General features: G+C 47.0%; 1 protein-coding gene across 1 annotated transcript in view; it reads left to right on the top strand.

The window, feature by feature from the left end:
- Positions 1 to 1,386: 1,386 nt before the first annotated feature.
- SEMA5B (semaphorin 5B) overlaps positions 1,387 to 19,494 on the top strand; it is a 46,294-nt gene continuing 28,186 nt past the window's right edge. Inside the window, exons 1-3 of the mRNA XM_090265994.1 lie at positions 1,387 to 1,570; positions 6,791 to 6,890; positions 10,735 to 10,780. Of these exons, the coding sequence (XP_090122120.1) occupies positions 1,417 to 1,570; positions 6,791 to 6,890; positions 10,735 to 10,780 (300 nt within the window). The 5' untranslated portion in view covers positions 1,387 to 1,416. The remainder of the gene's footprint in view (positions 1,571 to 6,790; positions 6,891 to 10,734; positions 10,781 to 19,494) is intronic.

The raw sequence follows: 19,494 nt of genomic DNA, 5'->3' as shown, positions 1-19,494 counted from the left end.
ATTTCAGAGAATGCCACAGGAATACTCAGGTGCATCCAGGGACTTTGCACACATGCAGGAACCTCTGTAGTCTATTTTGTTTCTCAATTATCTATAATGAAGGAACAGGTTTTACTTTTCAATTTACAGTCTGTCGGAGGCGGATGATTATGTAAAATTTAATAAAAGTAAATCCCTAGAGAAGTGAATTGAAAAAAACAACTGCAAAACACAAGCCCAAATATTTTGTTATTAGGTCCAATAGACATAAATATTACTCTGTCAACTTACTATAAAGGTTCTAAACACTTATTCTCAAATTTCTGCATTTATCTGGCCAGAGTCATCACAGTCTATGGATCAACACAGGTCCATGGACCACACTGTGACTAGCACTGGTCTAGACTCCCAGAAATTAGGTCAAAGGGTAAATGCCTCTGTCGTTTTGCCAGATCTAGTCAGATTCCCCTACCTGGGTGGATGGGTTGTGCCATTTTGCACACCCAACAGCAGAACATGAGGGTGTCTCCTTTCCCGCAGTGTGTTGTCTAACTTGGGCAGGTGAACAGAAGAATCTCAGTCTATGTTTTAATTTGCATTGTTCTTATTATGAGTGAGAATAAGAGTCATTTATATTTTTAAGCCTGGTTGCAATTATATTCCTTTTCTACTGGATTGTGGTTTTTTTCTTCTTGATTCTCAGGAGTTATTTACAAGTAGAAATATTAGCCTCTGGTCTGTGATATGAATTGCAAATATTTTTTTCCCATTTTGTTATTTGCCTTTCGACTTTGCTTGATGTTGTTTTCATTTTGGGGGTGGAGGGAGGCAGGCAGAAGTTTGTGATTTTGGGGTAGTTAAATCTGTCAATCTTTTCTTTTATTGCTTCTGGAATTAGAGTCATGGTTCTTCATTCCAAGGTTATAAAAATTACCGCCCACATTTTCTTCTAGTATTTTGTTGGTTTTATTCTTAGCATATAATCTTTTATCCAGTTGGAATTTTTCCTAGTATAAGGTGTGAGTTATAGATTCCAATTTATCTTCTTACAGCTGGCTACTCATTTATCTTATCTCCATTTATTAAAATCCCTAAGATACCACCTTTGTCATTAAAAAGAATTTAAAGCCATTTGGGATCATAATAGAAAAAGCTCTATAATTTGTCAGTTTTCTGTACAATACCATTCCAAGGGAAATTAGCTTTCAAGATATGATCTATAACTTTGCATTACTGGGGCAGAATAAACTCTAACTAACATAACTAAACTATAAATTTATTTAAACAAACAAAAAACAAACCTATGGGGCCACCGACAACCAGAGGAACTTGGGAGAAGTGAGCATTGCTGAGGGAGCCCATGGTGAGATTGAATGTTTGCATTGCAGGTCTTCCCCCAGCCTGCCTGTGGGAGCTAGGACCCCAGAAGGGCCCACCATGGTCTTCCTGGGACCCCTGGCTGTCACTCTGTTGCCGCCTAGCCTCACACTGCTGGTGTTCCACCTCTCCAGCTCCCAGGATGTCGCCAGTGAGCCCAGCAGTGAGCATCAGCAGTGCACCCTAAGGGAACACCCCACCGTGGCCTTTGCAGGTGAGAGCCACTTCCCACTCAGTTCTTTTTGCAATAACCATGTCCTGAAGGACTCAGGTCCCACCTCAGCAGGGTCCCTCTGGCTGCTGGAAGTCCTGGGATGATCATTTTTTGTAGGGTACAGAGATTCATATGAAGGACAGCAGCTGTGGGCTGGAAGGGTCTGATTTTAGTCTCCAGACAATTCATTCAGGCCCTTTACTCCGGTTCACCTGGGGAGGAGGGGCCTTTCTCTGGGATTTCTTTGCTAGAGAACAAGGTACGGATACCCTGGGTGGGCTGGCTTGAGGGTTGGTTGGTCAACTCAGCTCTAGCTGTTCTGGAAGCATGAGCTCTATGTCTTGGCTTCCCTTGGGGGAAGAATGAAGATGACTTCACTGGTGATCTCTGCACAGCTTCCTTCTGCTCTAAGACAGCTGCAGGGATTCCCTGCAAACCCCTCGGGAAGGGGATTCTGGTGACTAATAACTCCTTCTGTCTGACTGGGAGGGCACGAAAGTGTCCAATTAAAGTGTTTCCAAACTGAGATTTGTGATTTGCTGGACATATTTTGAGGGGTCCATCAGTTCTCAGTAAGAGTTTCTAAGATTTATATATTCATTTGATGATAATCTAAAAAAAAAAAAAAAGCAAAACTCAAAACTCAAATACTGGAGCTTCCTGGATGTTCTCCCATGCCCTCCAAGCCAGTGTGGGGGTCCTAGGTGGTGTTGTAATCACACGGACACTTCAGATCCATCGCCTCATGGAAGCTCACACTGATGTAGTCTCGGGGGTCCCCAGGTTCTTACGTCTGATAAACACCTGTCCTATTTCCCCTTCACAATGACCCTAGCTGGGAGGCAGGGCAAGGCTATTACCTCCTTTTACAAATGGGGAACTGATGTGCAGAGGGTTGGAGAGGCTCGTTAGAGCCTCCTGACTCAGACCCCATATTTCACAGAGCCAAATCAAGATGGAAACCAGAGTGGAAAAATAAGTTCATGAGTCTGAGGCTGGCATGAGATTTGGAGGCAGGGGGCCCATATGCATAGAAGTTGGGGCTGTGAGGTGGGGGCGTGGGGGCATTCAGAAGTGCAGGATTCCCAGCTGCCGGCTGCTCCTATCTCCTGTCCTGGGGAGGTTTTCCAGCTGTTTTCTCTGTGCTGTCTTCTTTGAGCTGTGACCCAGTCTTTGAAGGCTTAAGTGGATTACAGTAAATTAGCAATGTCTAAGCCTACAAAACAAGCGCACACACCCTCTGACTTCTGATGGCTCCTGAAGTGCTTGCTGGTGGCTGTCACTGAGGGGAAGGACCAAGTGGGGGACAGAGGAGCGGGGTTCTGAGGGCTGAGGTCTGTCCTCCTCACACGGGGGTCCCCACGGCAGCTCCTAATGAAACATTTTCCCTCAGGACCTTCGACAGGGGCCCTCCTGGCCTGGCTGGTTCTGGGGGCAGGGACAATGGAATGAGAGCAGGGGAAGCCTTTCCCCCAGCCAGGCTGGTCTGTGCTGGAGCAAATGGGTGGGGGCGGCAGAGATGTGGGAGATGTGTTCCTCGGGTGCTGGTTTCCTTGACACCGTTTTTGGTCTTCACGTGTCAGTGACTTGATTTGTCATAACACCCCCTTTCAGATGAAGGACTGAGCTCAGGTGGACATAGGTGGTGACATAGAGTCACTAAGGAATTCCCTTGTATCTGGGCCAGAGGAGGTGTCCAGACTGACAGTCCTGGAGAGTGGCTTTCCTGCCCAGCCCTCCTGGCCTAAACCAACTCGCGTCCTTCCCCGTTCTGACAGCTTTGGGCTTTCCTATCCATTCCCTACATTTTTATTGGGTCCTGCTTGACATCAGGCACAGAGCTGGATGGATGCTGTGGGGCCTCAGAGGTGAACAAGAGTTTTTGCATGTTTTTTTGTTCGTTTGTTTGTTTTTTGAGTACTCAGGTATCTTTTATTGTTTCTTAAATGTCACTCGCTTGGCTCCCCAGTGCAGTTGGTCCTGGACCAGGAGAGTCAGTCCTGCAGTCTCCCCACATCCCTTTGCGTGGCTGAGTACACACTAGGGACTCAGTCCATGCTGGGTGACTGACTGTCTTCTGATTGTCACTGGGTTCTAGAGAAGTGGCCGTAATCCAGCCCAGGACCCTCCCCTCCACCCCAGCTTCCAGGATCCCTTCTTGTGTTATACTTTATTTCTGACTGATCCGGAGGTTTCCAACCCTGTAGTTATGGGTTTCCTTCTCCCCTGACACCTGACTGATCTGTGAATAACCCCTAAATACCCTAGAGGAGCTGCCAGTTGCAGAATCTGACATTTTCCTGTTTTGCAAGGTTAAATTTTCTGCTCTGGGTTTCCTTTAAGGGGACCCACCTGTGTCTTTACTGGCCTGCACTTTATTCCTTTTGCCATATCGTGGCCCTGCTAGGCAGCAGGGAGAAGCCACTATGGAGTTAACACCAGCAGTGGTTAATCCGCAAAGTGGGTAATTGAATTGACTATACATAATTAAAATCACAGGCGCGTCATGGAGAATGTCATTTTTCTCTTAAAAGACACTGTCCAAAGCCTTCGCTGCACACGGAGCTCAAGAACGTGCTTGGTGTTTTAAAGACACCTTCCCTCTGGTCCTCCTTGGCTGTTTAATCAGAAGAAGCTGGCTGCCTTCCCAAGAAGGGTCCCCCAGGATCCCTGGGCTGCACATCTGTCCCTTCTCTCCCTTTCCCCTTTGCCCATGTTGGTCTCTCTGCGTTAGCGGAAAGAGACAGAAACTAGAAGGGGCCTCCACCCTCCACTCCCCTGACCCGCCACCTCCCCGTTGTCATCCTGGCTCCTGCCCTGCTTCCTCTCCCTCCTCTTTCCTCCCTCCCCAAGGACCGGCTAAGTTGAGAAGTCCCTGGATGGAGTTTCTCCTGGTTTGCAGCAGTGCCATCATGCCACCTGTTCCCCTGTTTGGCTGCCCACATCCAGAATGCCTCTGTCAAAAGGGAAGAGAGAATTAAAGTGTGACCCAGTTGCCACTGTTGGGAAGCACCCAGTCTGATGGAGACAGGCAAGCCCTTCACACACCTCCCCCCCAGAGAAAACACACTTGAGCACATTCAGAGTGACAATAGCATACTATGTGAATGGAACAGAAAGGGTAGAGAGAATGTAGAACAAAATAAGATTGGTTGGAGAGATAATAATCCAGGAAAGCTTCCTAGAGGAAGAGGACCCTTGGCTTAGTCTCTTCTGAGAGTGATCCTGAGGTCAGCTAAAAACCCAGCATACGTGACTCCAGATCTACTCCTTATTCTTATATCTCACAAATGTCATTGCGACTACGTGACAATTGTTGCCCATCCGTGGTCCCCTGCTGGGAGCAGACCCAAGGGGTTAGCTTCATTTTGTTACAGAATTTATTTCTTCTTCTTCTTCTTTTTTTTAATTTTTTTATTTTGCATATTACAGTTTTCTGAAAAACATCCAACTCGCAAAACCTCCAGTTCTCTAGTGACCGATTGTTTGCCTGTCATGCAGAAATGAAGGGCTGCTTTTAGTCCGTAGCAGAGGGATAATGAGCAATGATTTATTTCCCTTGGATTACACACATACATACACTCCTTTGGGCCTCCTACGAGCCAGTCGCTAATGCACTGTGGGGAGAAAGCACAGGGCCTCACATTCCCCCCTCATTTTACCCCCATCAGCATGAATGTTCCTCTTGCTCCTTACTGGTCACTTCCCTCCCATCCATGAGGCAGGGGTGAGGGGGAGCTCTTAAGGGGCCATGCACCAAGGTGGGCGAAGCAGATCTCCATGGAAGGAAAAAAGAGAGTCAGCTGGACACTCTTCCCCAGGTGTACCCTCCCCACGCCCCTGCCCATCCATCCAGAGGGTTGCGCGGTTTCCTCCCTGCCCACCCAATGCCTGTGAAAGATTTTGGCCTTGGCTGGGAAGACCTTTCCTTGATCAGGGTGGACACTGATCACCCACTCTCTGTGGAGCCTTGTCTGATAACCTTATTCTTATACAGAAGGAAGTTGAGGATTATTCATACATTCATTCAAACACTGCCAGGTGCTGGGAGAGGCCTGGAGATCCGAGAAGCAAGATCTTCCCTGTCCCCCAGGGCAAACCACTGGGATAGATACTCAGAGAGATGGAGGCTTTCATGGCAGTCAAGCAGAGGTCTATGAGAGCCCCTCACCCTGCCTTGGGGAATCAGGGAGGGCTTCTTGGAGGAGGCGGGGTGGGAATGGGGGTGAACAAGAACTGTTCCACTGAGGGAGAACAGAAGTGCAAAAGTTTTCAGGCTCTTGTGGAATAGATCTGGAGAAGTGTAGTGTTCTAGTTCAGTGTGGCTGGGGTGGAAAGTCTAAGAGGGATATAAAGGATGAAGCAGTCAGCTTTCCGTGGGTCACTAAATAATGACTGTGCCAGGCATCTGACTTGGGAGGACAGTGGGGCCACAACTCAAAGGATTTCACAGGAGTTGGGACTTTTTCTCCAGGCAAATGGGAGCTTTTTTGGTTTTGTATTGTTTTAATCCTCACCTAAGGATATGTTTATTGATTTGAGAGAGAGAGAAACATTGATGTGAGAGAGAAATGTTGATCAGTTGCCTCCCATATGCACCCCAACCGGGGATCAAACCCACACCTTATTTTTGGTGTATGGGATGATGCTCTAACCAACTGAGCCACCCGGCCAGGGCAGAATCGAGAGCTTGAAAGGGCTCCAAGCTGGAGAGTGAGGCAACCAGATTTGCATTTTAGAAAGATCATTCCCTGTTGCCTTGCGCAAAGTGGACTGAAAGGGCAGGCCAGGCATGGAAGCCAGGCCATTTAGGAGGCTGTTGGCACCAGTTCCGGCAAGAGATGCTGTGGCTTGGATTGGGGGTGGGGTGCAGAGGGCAAGATGGTTGGATTTCAGAGACAGTCAGACAGTTGCATGTGTAACAATCAGGATTTGTCAGTGGATTTGATGCAGCTAGTGAGGATCTGAGGGAGTCAATAGTGATCATAGGTCTCCCTTTGTGCAGCTGAAGGGCAGGTGGAGCCCTTTTCTGAGCTCGGGAGCATAGGAGGAACAGTGACAACAATCCCAGTTCCCGCCGCCAGCTGGCTGCTCACAGATCTCCTGGCGCCTCGCTGCATCCTGACTTCACTGCAGCCCCTCCATTCTCCTGTCCAGTGCTTGTGAAGCTGGGAGCCCCTGGCCCAACAGTCACTGAACATTTGCCTCTCCCTTCCCCAGACCTGAAGCCCTGGGTCTCTAACTTCACCTACCCTGGAGTCCGAGATTTCTCCCAACTGGCTCTGGATCCCTCCAGGAACCAGCTCATCGTGGGAGCCAGGTAATGAGGCGCAGGAGGGCTGGGGCTAGGAGTGCGGGTGCTCAGAATTGGGTGGAGGGCATATTATTTGGGGTCAGCCTACTGTGGGCATTCCCGTGTCCTACGCCCCCTAATCCTCTCTGTCCGAACATCTGTCTCCCACAAAAGGAAGCATTTGGGGTCGGGGGTGGAGAAGTGACCTCTAGACCTCCAGATCTTGCAATCCACATACCGTGGTGGCTGGCAGTTATTGAGAGCAGGAACGCCAGCCTGCAGGCCACCTCTCGCGCCCTGTCCCTGCCATGCTGCCAGAACTAGCCTAGCTGGGGTCCTCTCTGGGAGCTCTGCTCAGAGAAGGTGCCCAGGAGCCCCCTGCTGGCCAGCTTGCCACCTGCACCTGGGACGCCTGGACACAGGCCTTGTGCTTCTTTTACGCAGGACCTCGCTTCCCTATTTATATTACCTGACCTTTAATCCCACACCCAGGTCTGGTATCCAAAGGATAATAAGCTCTAGGGAGGACTTGTGGAGACTTTATGGGGTGGAGTAGGAAGAAATAATTCTCACAAAATCATAGACCATCAGCTCTGGTAGGGATGGGAGCTTAGCAGTGGTCTATTCTAGTGGGTCTCAAAGAGTGGACCAGCCGCCCCAGCAGCATCTGGGAACTTGTTAGAAATGCAGGTCCTTGAACTCCACCCAGACCTGCTGAATCAGAAACTCTGGGGGTGGGCCCAGCAACCTGCATTTCAGCAGCCCGTCCAGGTGAGTCTGATGCACACTCGGGTTTGAAAATTGCTGCTGTAATCCAACTGCCTTTGATTTAAATGTGAAGAGCAGAGAGAGGCCTGAAGAGGGGATGGTGACCTTCTCAAGATAATATAGTCAGATGACAACAGTTATGAGGACTAGAACCCAGGTCTCCCAAGCCCAGCGCTAGAGTTTGTTCTGCTGGGCTGTGTTATCATCTGCTACTGCAGGGCTGTTTTTCAGATGCTCTCCACCCCAGAGGTCCTGATACTGCTGGTCTGGGGGTGGGGGTGGGGAGCAGTGACCACTAGGTTGGGCACCTCCAGGGTACACTAGGTAGCTGACCATCTTTGGGCTCTTCCTGACCCAGGCCAGGGCTTCCCCCACGCTGTGGACGCAGACCTTTTTGTGGATCCTTGAGGCTGGTTTTGCTCTCAGGGAATGGGGGGAAACCAGTCCTGGACTTGGCTCCTTGCACCTCTTGGAGCAAATGAAGTGGGTCCCTGGCTTGCTTCTTCTCCCCCTTTCTCTGGGGCACTTTTCTTCCTCCTCTTCCCCTGTCAGATTCCCCCTTCTTTCTGACCCCCTGGGCCTCTGGAATTCGGGCTAGGGATATTTTTATTCATTTACACCCCTACTTCATAAGGGATTTAGGGCAGATCAGGCCACAGAGATTTCTCTCTGTTCTCATCTCCCAGAAGAGCAAACTGCAATGTTGTAGTAAATAATTTTTAATGGGATAAAAAAAAAAAAAAAGTGATGCAATGTTTCCCCTAATTCTTTAAAGTTGTGACCAGATGCCCATGTTACCTGAGCAGACAGGTGGGGCAGAGCCATAAGCAGCAGCCCATCGGTCCCCAGGCCAGGAGGGTGGTGGTGGGGAAGCTCTTCCAGGCAGGGGGCTAAGGAGGGATAGCAGAAGCCTGGAGCCAAGGTCGCCTAGTGAGGCTGTCAGGACAGCGCAGGAGCTGAGTGGGCATGGAGCAGGACCCAGAGCTGGAGAAGAGGAGTCTCCAACCCGAGGTGTCCCTTTCAGGGCCCTGGATCCACTGGGCAGGGTTCCTCCTCATTCTGGCTACTCCACAGCCTTTCCCTCATTTCTCTTCTCAGCTTAGCTGAGGTAGGCCAGAACTTTCTACAGCAATTATTTCTAAAAGCCTCAGGAATCAAGAGAGGAATGACCAAAGGAAGATGTAAGAAGGAAAGAAAACTCTTAGGGAAAACCAAAATGTTACATCTGCTTGATGTTAATGAAACATTTTAACATGCATCGTATCCTTCCCCTGTCTGCACCACACTGTGAAAGAGGAAGGACGGGCACACCCATTCTGCAGATACAGACACTGAGGTGCTCAGAAGGCCCCTAGCAAGTGGCTCAGCTGGAATTCTCCCTGTCTCTGCTGCACAGTCTACTCTGTGAACTTGCAGCAACTTCCATGGGGCACCCTGACCGGTAGTTCTGCCCCCCTCACGCCCATGCTTAGCAGCCTTGTGGCTCCAGAGTCCAGGCAAAGCAATATCAGCAGTGCCTGATACTATTAGTGTTCAGTAGGTAGCTGATAGTAGTAGTAATATATCATCATCATTATTATTTTAAGGTTTGCTTTAAATTAAGACTATTTTTTTAGAGTTCACAGCTAAATTAATGGGAAGGCACAGAGAATTCCCATATACCCCCTGCCCCACAGGTGCCATCTCCCCCATCAGAGTGGTGCATTTGTTACAACTGATGAACCTCCATCAATACATCATTATCACCCAAAGTCTATAGATTATGTTTTAGTTCACTCTTGGTGGTCTACACCTTATGGATTTGGACAAATGTATAATGATGTGTATCCATTATTATGGTATCACACAGAGTATTTTCACTGCCCTGAAAACCCTCTGTGCTCTGCCTAGTCATCCATTCCCTCCCCACCACCAACTCTTGGCAACCGCTGATCCTTTTACTGTCTCATAGTTTTTCCTTTTCCAGAATGTCACATATAATTGGAATCATACAGTATGTAGCCTTTTCAGACTAAATTCTTTCCCTTAGTAATATGCATTTGAGGTCTGTCTATGCCTTTTTATGGCTGTATAGCTCATTTCTTTTTAGCACTTAATAATATTCCATTGTCTGAATGGACCACAGATTATTTATCTATTCACTAAAGGACATCTTGGCTGCTTCCAAGTTTTGGCAATTATGAATAAAGCTGCAGGTTTTTGTGTGGACACAAGTTTCCTTATTTAAGTATTTTGTTTTGTTTTTATTTTTTTTATTGATTCGAGAGAGAGAGAGAGAAACATTGATTTGTTGTTCCACTTATTTATTCACTCATTGGTTGATTCTTGTATGCATCCTGACTGGGATTGAACCTGCAATCTTAATGTATCAGGGCAATGCTCTAACCAGCTGAGCTACCTGGCCTGTGCTTGAGCAGCAGGCTGATATAAGGAAAATGGTGTTTGAGGAATTTGAGTCTGATATCCCTTTGTTGGCTCAGACTATGGGGAAGAGGAATCATGAAGAGGCAGAGGGGACACTTTGGGCAGGAGGAGACAGGGTGGTCCAGGGAGTTGGCCATGGAAAAGTCAGATCCAGTGTCACTGACTGCAGAAAGGACTGCAGGACATGAGGAAGCAGACAGGACTCCAGGGGCCCATGGTGTGGAGCCAGGAGAGGTGGCTGGTCTGTTTGAGGAGGGGCGGGGGTGAGGGAAGAAGAAAGATGGCCTATCTGGGTCCCTTCAAGAGCTCCAGGAGGTTTCAAGTTCAACAGAAACAGGCTCCACAGTTGGGAAGGTGGTGGAGGTTCCTCCCTGGACCTGCCAGGATGGCCAGAAGCCTGGGCTAGGGGAGTAGACAGGTCTGGGTTTTAACTCCCCAGTGGGCTATTTACCCAACCTGTTTTATCATCTGTGAAATGGAGTTTTTCTCTCTACTGGGGCTGCTGCGGAGATTTAATAAGCTAAGTGAAGTATGACCCCCTCTCCTTGGGGGTCAGCTTACCGAAGACCCTCTGCAATTGGCACCTAGTTGTGGCACCCCAGGAGGCAGGAGCCAGCTGCTTCCTAGGGACCTGCCTGCAGAACGGCGGGACTTACGATTTCCATTTCTGTTTTCACAGGAACTACCTCTTCAGACTCAGCCTTGCCAATGTCTCCCTCCTTCAGGTACATTTGCTTCTCTTCCCTTCCCTGTAATTTCCCTGGTATTTGCGAGTCCCGCTGGGGCAGCACAAGGAGCAAGACTTAAAATTTAACCTCTGGGGTTGGAAACAGGAGCCCCAGGCTCTTTTCACTGGCCACGGACTCTGACTCGCTATCGAGGCCACTGCAGGGAAGATATTTGGACATGAGGATGAGGCCACATAAATGTGAGACGGATACAGGATTCTCTTCCTGCGTTGTGCAGAGGAGCTGCCGAGGAGGGGAGGGAAAGAGCACCAGAGCTAGGGTGACCAGCTGTCCCTGCCTGCCTGGGACTGCAGAGCCTCAGGATGCAGGACTTTTCAGTGCTAAAACCGAGACAATACTGGGAAACCGGAATGGTTGGTCATTCTAAGTCCAGCACCTAAATCCACAGAAGGGTCTCTGAGTTTGAGGCTCAAGGGACAGGGTGTTCCTCATCCCTTTCTTAGCCTGGCCTGAGTGATCCCCTTCTCACTCAGCATGTTCACTGAGCTGTAATTTATTTATTATCTGCTGCCGAGAAGGACTCCCCAAGCCTAATTCCCTAAGTGCTCTGGGCGGCACTTAAACGGGACTTCTTGATCCAGAACATTCATCTCGGTTTGGGAAACAGATGACATGCCATCTCTGCAGAGGCTGAACATTCTAGAGAAAGGAAGGCCATTCTCTTCTTCAGCGAGGGGGAGCCTCAGTCCTCGTGTCTGGGAGGCCCACTGGCCTCCCAGCCATCAAGCGTTCCTTGAGCCCTTACTGTGTGTCCGAACTGAGCTGGGGGCAGAGGGACAGTAAGCCAAGCAGAGTCTCACAGCACAGCCAGGAGAAGATGATGAGGGCTCTGTATAGCTAACAAGACAGCGGTATGAGAGTTAGGTGCTGTCTGTTCGGTGCACAGTTTCACTGCAAAGGCCAGCTGGGGAAGGTGAGACATCCTCCGTGAGCTGGTGTGACATTCTGGTCTGGTTTCATCTAGCTTCATCTGGATCTGCACCCCAGGGGCCATTGCAGCTGGTTTCTAGAGGGGAGGTTTAAGGGAGCAGAAACGGTGTGCCTATTAGGAGAAACTAGCACAGCTTGAAAGAAAATGTCATTCATGCATTTATTGGCCTGTCTGTCCTCTGTCCATACCCTTACCCACCAACTCGCTTACCCACCCATCTAACTGCCCCTCAATAAACTTGACTGGATACAGGCTAATGCCCAGGTCCAGTCCTAGGCACGAAACCAGGCACTTAAAATCCAACGGTGAGTCAGGCTGCGTCCCTTGCCTCAAGGAATGAGCATATGGGAGACCATAAATGATTCCTTTTCCTGGATGGGGCCCAGGTGGCATGCTCCCAGAGCCTGGGCTGGAGCAGGCAGAGGAGGTCCCCAGAGGCAGCACCCGTGGCCTGCCAGCTCGGTCCCAGGCAGCCCAGCCAGAGCCTAGTCTTCTCTTGACATCCCCAGAACATAAAGCCAAGAGGTCAAGCCCAGCAGGTCGGGGTCTGGGGGAAGCCTATGCAGAGGTGACTCATAGTGGGTGAGAGGAAGTGGATCCAGGGGTGCTGCCCTGAGCCCAGGCAGTGGCTTTTTATTAGGTTCTCATGATTTGCAAATGAAGTTCTTCTGGGAGGAGTAAAGTGGCTAAAGCGGGGAAAGAGACAGATTACAAAATTAATGGCAGTGCTTTGGGAGAATGGCAGGGAGGGCCATGTGCTGGAGGTAGTGGTGGCCGAGGCACAAGGAGCCCCATAGGGTCTGCAGAGTCTTCCCAGAGAGCTGCCCTTGAGCTGGAGCTTGAAAGGTGGAGGTTTGCTAGGCAGCTGAGGACGAGACACAGACATGTGGAATAACATGGAGCACCGAGGGGTCCGGTGTGGCAGGATCACAAGGTGGGAGTGGGATAAGGGTGGGAGATGATGCCCAGAGAGAGGGAGGCCACATCACAGAGGGTCTTCACTGCTGAGCAGAGTGGTTCATAGTTTACTTTGAAGGCATTGGGGGGTCCTTAAAGGGTTTTAAGCAGAGAAAGAGCATGAACAGATTTGGTGTTTTGAACACCTGGCCCCATGCAGAAAATGGATTAGCAGAGGAACCAGTTAAGAGACAATAGTCCAGGCAAGCCATGGGAAGAGCTGAACTGAGGCAGCGCAGTGGGGGTGGAGAGAAAGGAGAGGAAGAGATCTTCATGTGGCAGAAACACACACGGTCACAGCACCAGGGAGCATCAGGCACCTGTCTTCGGCGTGAAGGCGACCCCCGGAGCTGGGGAGGCTGGCAGCCCTGGAGGGCTTAGGAAGGCTTAGCCCACAGGTTTCTGACTTGCATAGCTGAGCAGCACAGAGCAGGATGGGAAGAGAGCCAGCCTGGCTCTAGTCAGAGTGCTTCTCCCATGGCTGCCCCCTGGAATCACGAGAAGAGCTTTAAAACACACTGATGTCTGAGTCCCACCCTCAGAGGTTCTGACTTAACTGGTCTGGGGTCCAACTAGGCACTGGGATTTTTAAAATCTCCCTGGTGATTCCACTGTGCAGCTAAATTTAGGAGCCGCTGTTCCAGGATGTCAAGAAGGCCTTTTCTGTAGATGCCTCCCAAGTGGTTTTCCTTCCCCAGGTGTCCTTGACTGCTGGCCCTCATCTCTGGGTCTGTACATTACCAGATGTTAGGACTCTCTGGCTTGATGACGGGGCCTGGCGTTTGGTTCCTCCAACTCTGCCCTGATCTCAGCCGTGGGAAGATATCCTAGGCGAGCCCCCTAACTCATGGGTAGGACAAGACTCAGCTTCACAGTGTTCTCTAAAGGGCTGCAAACCAGCCACAAGTACACCAGGAACTGGTTTTACCACCTTTTCATGTTGTCTCTGGGGCCTGACCTCTGGAGTTCAGACTAAATTCTTTGCACTGAAACTAAGGAGAGAAAAAAAATACATCGCATGTCCCTGTCCCCACCGTAGGGGGCTGGGCAGAGAGGTTGAGGGAGAAGTTGGAGGGGCTGCCCAGCATTCCCTTGACTAGGCTTGTGGCAGACTCAGCGTCTGGCCATCAGGCCTGGTGAGAAAGTCCTGACTTCTGGTCATAAAAGCCTGATTTCAGTGTGCGTCTTTCCATGGCCATATCTGAGACTTCCTGTCCCTGCTTATAAACTTTCAGGCCTCAGCATCTGCTATCACAAGTGGCTCACAGCAAACACTGCTAAAAATGAACTGACTACTTAGCCTACACATTACTGTGCTAACCATTTTGTAATATATATGTCAAATTATATTGTATACCTTAAACTTATACAGTGTTATATGTTAATTATATCCTAATAAAACTGGAAAAAAATTATCCTGAAGTATCAAAAGAAAGAAAATATTCCTGATTATTTCAGAAAATTCTTATGCTCAAGTAAAAGTAGACAAATTTTATGGATCAGGAGAGGAAAAAACAATAAAAATAAAATAGACTAAACCAAAACAGAGCACAAGGAGAAGAAACAATAAGGACAATATGAAGAAAATTTAAAATATTATAGCAGGATTAAAAAACGGAGAGTTTGAAAATACGAGATTATAAAGAACAGAAAACTAAATCCCTATAATGAAGAATAAATTTAACTTCTGGCCAAGATGGAGGCTTAGACTGACATACTCGAACTCCCTCTACAACTAGAAAGGAATACAACTGCCTCAAAACAAAAGATAAGTAGAAATTCCAGAAAATAAAACTACATGGAAGCCCAATGTATTAAGTTATAAACCAGCGGTGCTCATCGGGCAGGTAGGAAGAGCGAAAGTGGGCGGTGCTGTTTGCGGTAGCAGCAGGGACAGCGGTAGGGAGAGCAATCCTGTCTGCAGTCGAGCCGCAGCAGCTCGAGACCCCAATGCTGGGAAAAGCAGCCAACGCATTGCCTCGGACGGTGAGGCCCAGAGGCCAGGAGGATGGATCCCGGTCTCCCAGTGGAGAATAACGGCAGGAATCTATCTTGGACCCCCACCCCTACAGAAAGCGCCACAGCACCTCGAAATAGGTTGCGGACTGCCGCCGGTGGCTGGGTAGTGACGACAAAGTGCCACAGCGCGGCGAAAAAGGTTGCAGGATCACCGCCGGTCACTGGGTTATGATGAGTACACAGGCTCCGCCCCCTATAGCTGGCCCAAGAAGCAAAGCAAAATGCAAATCAGTCAAAATGAGGCAGACAACTATAGAAATCCTGGTGGTGCAGCTCACCAGGCACCAGATGAAGAATCTGACAGATGAACAAATAAGAAACCTGTCAGAGGCTCAGTTCAGAGCTGTTGTTATAAGGTGGCTTAAAGAATTAACAAAAGATTTGGAAAAAGATGAGAAAGGATTGAAAACCACTCATACTGAAAATAACAAAAACACATACAAGTGGTGAGGAAATAAAATCCAGAGTTCAAATCAACAAACTGGAACATAGAGAAGGAACAAACAGTCAATCAGTGTGGAAAGAGGAAACAGAAAGCAAGGAAAATGAGAAGAGAATCAGAAACCTCTGGGACAGCTACAAAAGATTGAACATACAAATTATAGGATTGCCAGAGGGCGAAGAAGAAGAACTAGGAATTGAAAAATTAAGTGAAAATATAGTGAAGCAGAACTTCCCTAACTTGGGGAAGGAGGTGGACTTGCGGGTCCAGGAAGCACAGAGAGTTCCAGAAGAACTGGACCCGGGGAGAACCACTTCAGGACACATTATGGTCGAATTGTCAGGGTTAAAGATAGAGAGAGAGTCTTAAAGCAGCAAGAGAGAAGAAAAGAATCATGTACAGAGGGGTCCCAATTGGACCATCGGCGGATTTCTCGGAGGAGATCCTGCGGGCAAGAGGGGACTGGCGGGAAGTGTTCGGGGTGGTGAGAGGCGGGGACCTGCGGCCATGAATGCTCTAGCCAGCGAAGCTGCCATTCGGAGTGGAGGGGCGGAGGGAGTGCTTCCGGGACGGAATAAGGCTGAAAGAGTTCATTAGATCCAGACCACTATTGTGTGAGATGCTAAAGGGACTGGTTTAGAAGGAGGAGGATCAAAACTGTGAACATTGAAATGAAAACTGCATCACAAGAACCAACAACAGAAGCTAGGGAATTGAGACAGAGTCAAACTAAATAGGCAACAAGAGTGTAAAAATAACTATAGGTATGGGGAACATATTGGGGGGAGGTCAGCAGGGAGGGGTAGGGGGGTAAGGGAGGGAGATGGTACAGGAATTGAGAAGCATGGTAGGAGGGAATGGAGTAGAAAGGAAGAGGTTGAGAGGAGCTATGTGCACAACCAATGGACATGGACTAAAAGGGGGGGGCAGCTGGGGGGAGGGGGGCCACCGGGTGGAGGGGAGCAGAGGGAAGGGAAATTGGGGTAACTGTAACAGTATAATCAATAAAACATTTTTTTTAAAGAATAAATTTAAGAGTTTAAAATATTTTAAAGAAAATATATATAATACAGAGAGAAAAACTTTAATAATTTTCAGTGGAAACTTCAGCTTATGGTTAACAGAAACCAAAATCCAAAAATTGGAGAGCTTTTGAAGAAATAAAAACTTGATAAATGTTCCCTCTTATATATAGAGAAATTAAAACCTATGATTTTTTTCTCTAAAAATTTCTTTTTAATGCATTAAAGGATGCTTTTCAAAGAGTGAAAGATAACCAATAATTGAATTAAAATAAAATATACTGTAATTAATATACTAGAAAAAATATAACAAAGAAAGAATGGCTTGTATTCTGAATCTCAGGAAAAAATAAAATAATAAATTATAATCAGCAAAATTATAGAAAGTGACAGAAAGCCAAATATATTAGTTACAACAAGTATAAGACTGTTAAACATCTTTTTTAAAACTACACTCAGTTTGAAAACAAATTTTTTAAAAAAATTAACTACTCAAAATAACTAGAATATATCTAGAAGAAAATAATACAAGTAAGTTAACAGTAAAAAGATACACAAAAACAAATTATATTAAAAAAAGAAATGAAAGAGTTGCAATAGTAATTTAAGGTAAAAAACAATTTAAGGCAAAAACACAGAAAGACTAAGAGTTAATTTATGGTGATACAGGGTAAAATTCACCAATAATGCATATTGCTAAACTCTGTACAAGCAATATTATTATATCAAAATATTATATAAACATAAAATATAAAACAAGTATATGATATTCAAGAATATTTAAAGCAAATAGAAGAGAATTAAAACAACTTTTTTTGATAAATCAAGTAGCCAAAGCATAAATATAAGGAAATAAATAATATAAACATACTTAGTTCAATAATTATGTCAGCAAATACACATTGCTTTCATTATTGTTCTTAATGGTTAGTTTTGTTTTATTTTTGCAATACCCTTGTAATATTTACAAATTTGATCATTTAATTGGTTACACACACGCACACACATATAGACACACCAATCTCAGTAATTATTGCAGATGTACTTCTAGAGAAGGAAAACTCTGACTCCAAAAAACCTCCGCTGCCTTGCGGCATACCTCTTCAGGGGAAAGGCTAAGGGAGTAAACCCCGACAGAAAATCCGGAGCCGGAGTCCCTAAGGCGGTTTGACATTGTAGTCAACACCGGCAACTCCTGCGGCGCACCTGAAGCCAAGCTGTATTGACTCCGTCTTTCCCTTGGACCCTTCAGCTGCGAAGAGAGGGGGGGTCTGCTGCATGGGCAACAGCAGACCCTCCATATCACCCTGCCCAGGCTCTGTAGCTTCAGCTTCACTGGAGAGGACACTCCAGCATCATCGCAAGATGTCGATTCAACACGGGAGGAGACACTGTCACTCCCGAGTCGGACTGCACAGCCATTCTCGGCAGTGCAGATAGACTCTTAAGAAGCTACACCATCGTCTCTCGAGACGCACGGCTGCTGACGACGACTTAGCCTACAGCAAGCAGAGCGCCGCCCCCAAACCAGTCCAGGTTCCTACTCTCCGTACTGCCTGAGGGCACGAGGGCTGTAAGGTAACTCCATTACAGCCCACTGATCCTTCCACGGCGCCAGGGCATGATTTAACCAAAGTTAAAACTCAGTGCTTTATTGACAGTTTAAATAATTAACATCCCTTAAAGAAAAATCTAAATGCAAACAGTTCTTGCAAACCGGAGTCCATTAAAAGGACTTCTGAGTACCTAACCCTTATTAAACAATTTATGTAAACTACTGTTCTTAAGGAAAATGGAAATACCCAATCTCCTCAATTCTCCAAGCACTGAATGGAGGGGAGGGGAGGGGAGGAGCACCTGTGATGGTTATTTATCAGTGTAACTTCATAAACTGGTTTTGGGGAAGAAAACGTGGCAAGTGGTCAACAGTGTCAGGGGGCTGCCTCATGATGAGCTAAGTTGGATTTGGCAATTGGGAGCCAATGAGCAACCAGAGGATGATGTGGCTGGAGGTGTAAGTACAATGGATTTCTGCTTGTGGGCTGCCAGGTGTCCTGCATGTGCAGCAATGGGGACTGACAGGCACATACACATCAGAACGCATCTGGGGCTTTGTCTGGGCCTGGGTAAGTGGTGAGGCTGATTCTGAGCTCTGCTGGTGATCTCTACATTCTCCAGTCTTGTCTGGCAGCTCTAGAGTTATCTGAAATCTAAACTCTGCTGTTGATAGATTTAATGCTCAGAAGATATTTTATTATTCAGTCATTGCTCCAGGTGTCCAGGGGAGTTGCCGAGTCTACAAGGAGATGGTCCAGTCTATGAGGTGATGGTCCAGTTCCTAGCTGCCTCACCTGCTTTCTCCCATAGCTGACAGCCCTAGCTTAAAGCATTGTGTGTGTGGCAGGTTGATCATAAATATCTATCCTGACTCTATCACAAAACTCCATTAAAGGACAGTGAAAAAATGTTAAAGGTATATAGATGCACAATGACAGAAGAAAAGAGACATCAGTGGACAAGAGATTAAATGCATTCTGGGGAGCGGAAGAGTGGATGGAGAAATTATAACTGACTTAGAGAACAGAACAATTTACAGAAGGGATACGGCAGAGAAGCCAACTGATGCCCGAGAGGCTCTGAAATTGGGGTGTCAGATACTATCCCTTCCTCTGTTTTACCCCTCCCTCAACAAAGAGAGACTAAGACTATTTCTCTAAAGACCCAACAACTAAGGCTCCAAATTTAGAGACTCGAGGAGAGGTGAGGACGCAGATGGAGCTTAAGGCTAGAACAATGTTTCTCTTCTTTCTCTCTTTGTGCAGTTTATTTATTGAATAAACCTGGTCACTTGTCCTATAGATAGTTTCCCACAGTCCGGATTTTGCTGATTGCAATCCAAATGGTATAACTTAACATGCTCTCCTATTCTCTGTATCATCTGTAAATTGATTATTAGATCTAAAGACTTTATTCCACTTAGATTCCAGCAATATTACTTTATAGGTGTTATTGCATACATTTTTAAGAATACTATCTGATTTTCTCTGTTCTTTTTTTATGTTAGCAGCTATTGATGATTGTTTCCTGGATCCATGAATTCTTTAGGTGTTATAATGTATTAGCTGAACTGCTTCTACAAAGAGAAACTTCTCTTCATCTGCTATTTGGTTACCTAATGATATAGTCATATAGGAAAAGTAAATGTTTAATACTTTGTCTTTATTTATAAGTTTTCAAATAATCAGCTGGTTTGTTAGTATCTGTCAGTGGTGATCAATTAATTTTATTCTTTTTTTGTTATGATTACAGACTCATGGCT

This window comes from Furipterus horrens, unplaced genomic scaffold (genome assembly GCF_987537825.1).
Source record: "Furipterus horrens unplaced genomic scaffold, mFurHor1.1.pri manual_scaffold_1, whole genome shotgun sequence".
Lineage (NCBI taxonomy): Eukaryota > Metazoa > Chordata > Mammalia > Chiroptera > Furipteridae > Furipterus > Furipterus horrens.
Note: the sequence above shows the minus strand (reverse complement) of the source record. Positions and strands in the feature narration are given on the sequence as shown.